Source organism: Epinephelus moara, chromosome 8, assembly GCF_006386435.1.
Source record: "Epinephelus moara isolate mb chromosome 8, YSFRI_EMoa_1.0, whole genome shotgun sequence".
NCBI lineage: Eukaryota > Metazoa > Chordata > Actinopteri > Perciformes > Serranidae > Epinephelus > Epinephelus moara.
The window spans coordinates 44,252,965-44,259,103 of NC_065513.1; the positions used below are offsets into that span (position 1 = coordinate 44,252,965).

Genomic DNA, 6,139 nt, shown 5'->3' on the forward strand with positions numbered 1-6,139 from the left:
TTAATAAAACCCTTCATTTAAAAACTGCATTTTGTGTTTACTTGTGTTATCTTTGACTAATGTTTAAATTTGTTTGATGATCTGAAACATTTAAGTGTGGAAAACATGCAAAAAAGTAAGAAATCAGGAAGGGGGCAAACACTTTTTCACACCACTGTATGTATATATATATATATATATATATATATATATATATATATATATATAATATATAAACTATGGCAACGATGACACTGAGTGACAGACCTGCCATTATGTGACATTCTCCTCTTGATTTAATATGACTCCAATATGTCTCGTTAAACTCTTTCCACAGAAATACAGGACAAACTGCATCTCGTACTGAATCAGTGAGGGACGCTACGTTTTGTTCTTTTTCCAATATGGGACGAGGGGCAACTCTGTCGTCTCATGCCTCGGTGTGGCGCTGGCGTCAGTCACATCACTGATCCTCAGTTCTACCATACCAAAAAGAGTGTGTAACTTTTATGGACGCTACTGTGCGACTCGTTCAATCAATTAACTTCCCTACTGAAAAGATAGTTGACTCAGAAAGTAGAGACGTCACCACCACGCTACTGAGAATGCTGTTACATTCGTCGCACCTTGCTCAGTGATGGTCCAGTGTTCTGTTGTCTCCTCTGTGGTCGTCATGGATATCCTGTTTCAAGCCACCAAACTCGTTTGTTTCTTTCGTCCATTCAGATTCAGAATGTTGATCAAAACAGGAAGTGTCTGAGTCTGAGTCCATCAATGTCTCCACAGCTTGTGCAACCATAAACTTTTAGTTTACAACATGCTACATTTCTATTTCAGCTGATGTGTAACAGCGCCCCCTATCTTATTACAGTGAATACACAGATTGATGGAATATCTCGTCAGTGGCGGGGAAAGTTAATAATTTATATGATAAAATAATCAGTACTTGGCTCTATGTGATGACTGTCTGATTGGCTGTCTGTCTCTGTGATGTCACTCAGTGTCAGTGGTGTCATCTGATTGGCTGTCTGTCTCTTTGCAGGATGTTTGACGACCTGACTGACGCTTTCTGTAGTCTGGAGCCTCAGGTGTCTCCGGGAGGCGGAGCATGTCGGAGGGGGACGGGCCTGGAGGAAGGAGAGGGGGCGGAGTCCAGCCTGAGTGTTGGACAGTTCGTCCTCTGTCATTGGTCAGATGGACTGTACTACCTGGGCAAGATACAGAGGGTAACACACACTAAGCACACACACACACACACACACACACTAAGCACACACACACACACACACACTAAGCACACATATGTACAGTCTCTGATTGGTTGGTGTAAATCTCTGTGCTGTGATTGGTGGACAGGTGAGCCCGCCCAGACAGAGCTGCTTTGTCACGTTTGAGGACAACTCCAAGTTCTGGGTCCTCTGGAAGGACATCCAGCATGGTGAGAGACAGACAGGGGGACAGAGAGAGAGAGACAGGAGGACAGAGACAGGTGGACAGAGGCAGACAAGGGAACAGAGAGACAGACAGGAGGACAGAGACAGGTGGACTCAGACAGACAGGAAGAAAGAGACAGATGGGGACAGAGACAGATGGGGACAGAGAGACAGAATGGGGGACAGAGAGAGACAGGGGGACAGAGAGAGAGAGACATGGGAACAGAGAGGGACAGGAGGACAGAGACAGGTGGACTCAGACAGACAGGAAGAAAGAGACAGACAGGAGGACAGAGAGACAGAATGGGGGACAGAGACAGACAGGTAAACATTGATGTGTCTCTCAGCTGCTTCTGTCTGTGTGACGTCTCTTGTCTCTCCGTCCAATCATGTTGCAGCTGGAGTGCCGGGGGAGGAGCCTCGCTGCTCAGTGTGCAGGGAGGCGGAGCCAAACTCTGACAGCCAATCAAACCAAAACAACCAGATCCTGATCTGTGGGAAGTGTGGCATCGGTGAGTCATGACATGAGACACGCCCACTGGTCACATGAGACACGCCCACTGGTCACATGACACACCCACTGGTCACATGAGACACACCCACTGGTCACATGAGACACACCCACTGGTCACATGACACACCCACTGGTCACATGAGACACATCCTCAGGTCACACGAGACACGTCCTCAGGTCACATGAGACACATCCTCAGGTCACATGAGACACATCCTCAGGTCACATGAGACACGTCCTCAGGTCACACATCCTCAGGTCACACGAGACACGTCCTCAGGTCACACGAGACACGTCCTCAGGTCACATGAGACATGTCCTCAGGTCACACGAGACACGTCCTCAGGTCACACGAGACATGTCCACAGGTCACACGAGACAAGTCCACAGGTCACATGAGACAAGTCCACAGGTCACATGAGACAAGTCCACAGGTCACATGGGGCAAGTCCACAGGTCACATGGGGCACGCCCACTGGGCACATGACACACCCACTGGTCACATGACACACCCACTGGTTATTTGAGACACGCCCACTGGTCACATGAGACACACCCACTGGTCACATGACACACCCACTGGTCACATGAGACATGCCCACTGGTCACGAGACACACCCACTGGTCACATGAGACACGCCCACTGGTCACATGAGACACACCCACAGGTTACATGAGACACACGTCCTCAGGTCACACGAGGCACATCCTCAGGTCACATGAGACACATCCTCAGGTCACATGAGACACACCCACAGGTTACATGTGACACACGTCCTCAGGTCACACGAGGCACATCCTCAGGTCACATGAGACACACGTCCTCAGGTCACACATCCTCAGGTCACACGAGACACGTCCTCAGGTCACATGAGACACGTCCTCAGGTCACATGAGACACATCCTCAGGTCACATGAGAAACATCCTCAGGTCACACATCCTCAGGTCACACATCCTCAGGTCACACGAGACACGTCCTCAGGTCACACGAGACACATCCTCAGGTCACATGAGACATGTCCTCAGGTCACACGAGACACGTCCTCAGGTCACATGGGGCACGCCCACAGGTCACATGGGGCACGCCCACAGGTCACACGGACATGTCCATAGGTCACACGAGACAAGTCCACAGGTCACATGAGACAAGTCCACAGGTCACACGAGACAAGTCCACAGGTCACATGGGGCACGCCCACAGGTCACACGGACATGTCCACAGGTCACACGAGACAAGTCCACAGGTCACATGAGACAAGTCCACAGGTCACATGGGGCACGCCCACAGGTCACATGAGACAAGTCCACAGGTCACACGAGACAAGTCCACAGTGATCAGCCGATGATGATGATGATGAAGACTTCTTCTGTTCATCAGTAGGTATCAGCTGATTAAGATTGTTCCTCTTACACATTAATGAACACAGGGCTTTATTATCTGTCTTTCTCTCTGTCTGTCTGTCTCTGTCTGTCTCTCTGTCTGTCTGTCGCTCAGGTTTCCACCAGCAGTGCCATGTCCCTCCTGTAGAGGGCAGTGTCGGTCTCAGTCCCTGGTTCTGTAGACGTTGTGTCTTCGCTCTGGCTGTCCGGGTACACACACACACACACACACACACACACAGCCCAGTATAACCAGTCTAACCCGTCCTGGTTGGTATGTGGAGTCCAGTCTCAGACACTAATCAGATCTGTCAGGTTCAGGTCTATGAACTCTGGTTGGACTGGTTCAAGAGAACTAATCAGTAGTTCACCTGGTGTTGGTGTAGTCGTACTGTCACCAGCATTAACCACCTGTCTGTGTGTCCTCCCCACAGAAAGGGGGCGCTCTAAAGAAAGGACCTATAGCCAAAGCTCTGTCAGCCATGAAGCAGGTGTTGCTGTACGACCTGGACTCTCTGGACTGGGACTCTCAGCACCGGACCAATCAGCAGCAGTGTTTCTGTTACTGCGGAGGCCCTGGAGAGTAAGACCGACCAACCAATCAGAGACAGCCTCACTGTGACCCACTGTGACACTGACTGATGATGTCACCGTGTGTGTGTGCGTGTGTGTGTGTGTGTAGGTGGTACCTGAAGATGCTGCAGTGCTTCAGGTGTCAGCAGTGGTTCCATGAGGCCTGTACCCAGTGTCTGCAGGAGTCCATGATGTTTGGAGACAGGTACAGATACACCTGCTCCTCTGATCCTCCTCCTCCTCTTCAGATTCAGATTCAGATTCAGAATACTTTATTAATCCCCGGGGGGAAATTGTTTTTGTTCCAATGCTCCGTGCAAAGTAGAAATAGAAATACAGCATGAATGGAAACAAGAGATAAAGATGAAGATATAAATAAAATACTAAAATAGACAATGAAATAAGTAAAATAAATATTAAAGTAGACATTAAAATAAAATAAAATAAAATAAAATATTAAAGTAGACATTAGAATAAAATAGAATAAAATAGAATATTAAAGTAGACATTAACATAAATAAAATATTACAGTAGACAATAAAGTAAAATAAATAATAAAAACAGTAAAGTAGACAATCTGAAATATATACAATATACAATGAAATGGTTGTAGCATTATAAATGAAATAAGAATGAGTAATTATATTGTGTGATTTGTTTTATCAATAGCCAAATGAGTCCTGATCCTCCTCCTCTGATCCTCCTCCTCCTCTGATCCTCCTCCTCCTCTGATCCTCCTCCTCCTCTGATCCTGATCCTCCTCCTCTGATCCTCCTCCTCCTCCTCTGATCCTCCTCCTCCTCCTCCTATGCTGATCCTCCTCTGTATGACCTGAGACAGTGTGTCATGACCTCCTACTGCTCCTCCACAGGTTCTACCTCTTCCTGTGTGCGGTGTGTAATAAAGGATCAGAGTATGTCCGCCGTCTGTCTCTGAGGTGGGTAGATGTGGTCCACCTGGTCCTCTACAACCTGTCTGTCAGCAGCAAGAAGAAATACTTTGAGCTGGACGAGATCCTGGCCTTCGTCTCCGCTAACTGGGAACATCTACAGCTGGGGAAGGTACTGGACTGAACTGAACTGAACCAGACTGAACTGAACTAGACAGACTAAACCGACCTGACCCAGACTGAACTGAACTGAACTGAACTGAAACAGACTGAACTGAACTGAACTAGACTGAACTAAACCGGCCTGACCCAGACTGAATCACACTGAACCGGACTGAACTGGACTGAACCACACTGAGTCAGATCACCTGGTCCTGTTTCTAACCTGTCTGTTTACCTGTGTGTTGTTTAGCTGTCAAACACTCCTCTGACAGAGAGGGGGCAGCACCTGCTGGACGCTCTCAATAAATACAAGAGCAAGTAAGAACCACTACACCTGCACTGTTACTACACCTGCACTGTTACTACACCTGCACTGTTACTACACCTGTAGTAATCGTGTGTGTGTGTGTGTGTGTGTGTGTGCGTTCAGGTTTCTGTGTGGGAAGGAGATAAAGAAGAGGAAGTGCATCTTTCGTCTGAGGACCAGAGTCCCTCCCAACCCCCCTTCGAAACTCTTTCCTGAGCGTGCTCAGAACGATGGAGGGCAGGGCCGTAAGAAAGGCGTGGTCAGGACCAGGTAGTTCTCATCATTTACGCGGTGACTGTGGCCCAATTCCAATCCGGCCCCTAAAGACTCAAGCCCTGAACCCTCACTGACTTAACTGACGTCAGCTGTAAGTGATTGAGTGTGAGAGTCTGAAAGGGCTCCGGATGCTACAAATAGGAATGGGACAGCACTTATCCCCCTCTCTACAAAATGTTGTTGACACTGGCGGCTCTGGGCGTGATCATTCATCTGTTATTGTCAGCATATATTCCACACACAAAGAATATATCTATATAGATATCAATCAATCAATCAATTTTATTTATAAAGCCCAATATCACAAATCACAATTTGCCTCACAGGGCTTTACAGCATACAACATCCCTCTGTCCTTATGACCCTCACAGCTGATCAGGAAAAACTCCCCAAAAAAAACCCTTTAACGGGGAAAAAAAAAAAAAAAAGATAGATAGATAGATAGATAGATAGATACACTGCCTGGCCAAAAAAAAAGTCACCACCAAAAAAAAAGGTCATACACTCTAATATTTCGTTGGACCGCCTTTAGCTTTGATTACGGCACGCATTCGCTGTGGCATTGTTTCGATAAGCTTCTGCAATGTCACAAGATTTATTTCCATCCAGTGTTGCATTAATTTTT

At 47.4% G+C, this 6,139-nt stretch overlaps 1 protein-coding gene across 3 annotated transcripts in view; it reads left to right on the forward strand.

Annotated features, from left to right (window-relative positions):
- Positions 1 to 6,139, forward strand: part of phf19 (PHD finger protein 19) — a 20,005-nt gene that overhangs the window by 5,186 nt on the left and 8,680 nt on the right. For 2 of the 3 annotated variants that reach the window (XM_050051891.1, XM_050051892.1), the window contains exons 2-10: positions 1,022 to 1,205; positions 1,336 to 1,417; positions 1,811 to 1,924; positions 3,423 to 3,517; positions 3,742 to 3,890; positions 3,990 to 4,085; positions 4,752 to 4,941; positions 5,182 to 5,249; positions 5,362 to 5,508. In XM_050051891.1, coding sequence (XP_049907848.1) covers positions 1,023 to 1,205; positions 1,336 to 1,417; positions 1,811 to 1,924; positions 3,423 to 3,517; positions 3,742 to 3,890; positions 3,990 to 4,085; positions 4,752 to 4,941; positions 5,182 to 5,249; positions 5,362 to 5,508 — 1,124 coding nt within the window. In that variant the 5' untranslated portion in view covers position 1,022. The remainder of the gene's footprint in view (positions 1 to 1,021; positions 1,206 to 1,335; positions 1,418 to 1,810; positions 1,925 to 3,422; positions 3,518 to 3,741; positions 3,891 to 3,989; positions 4,086 to 4,751; positions 4,942 to 5,181; positions 5,250 to 5,361; positions 5,509 to 6,139) is intronic. The other variant, XM_050051893.1, reaches the window with a different exon arrangement.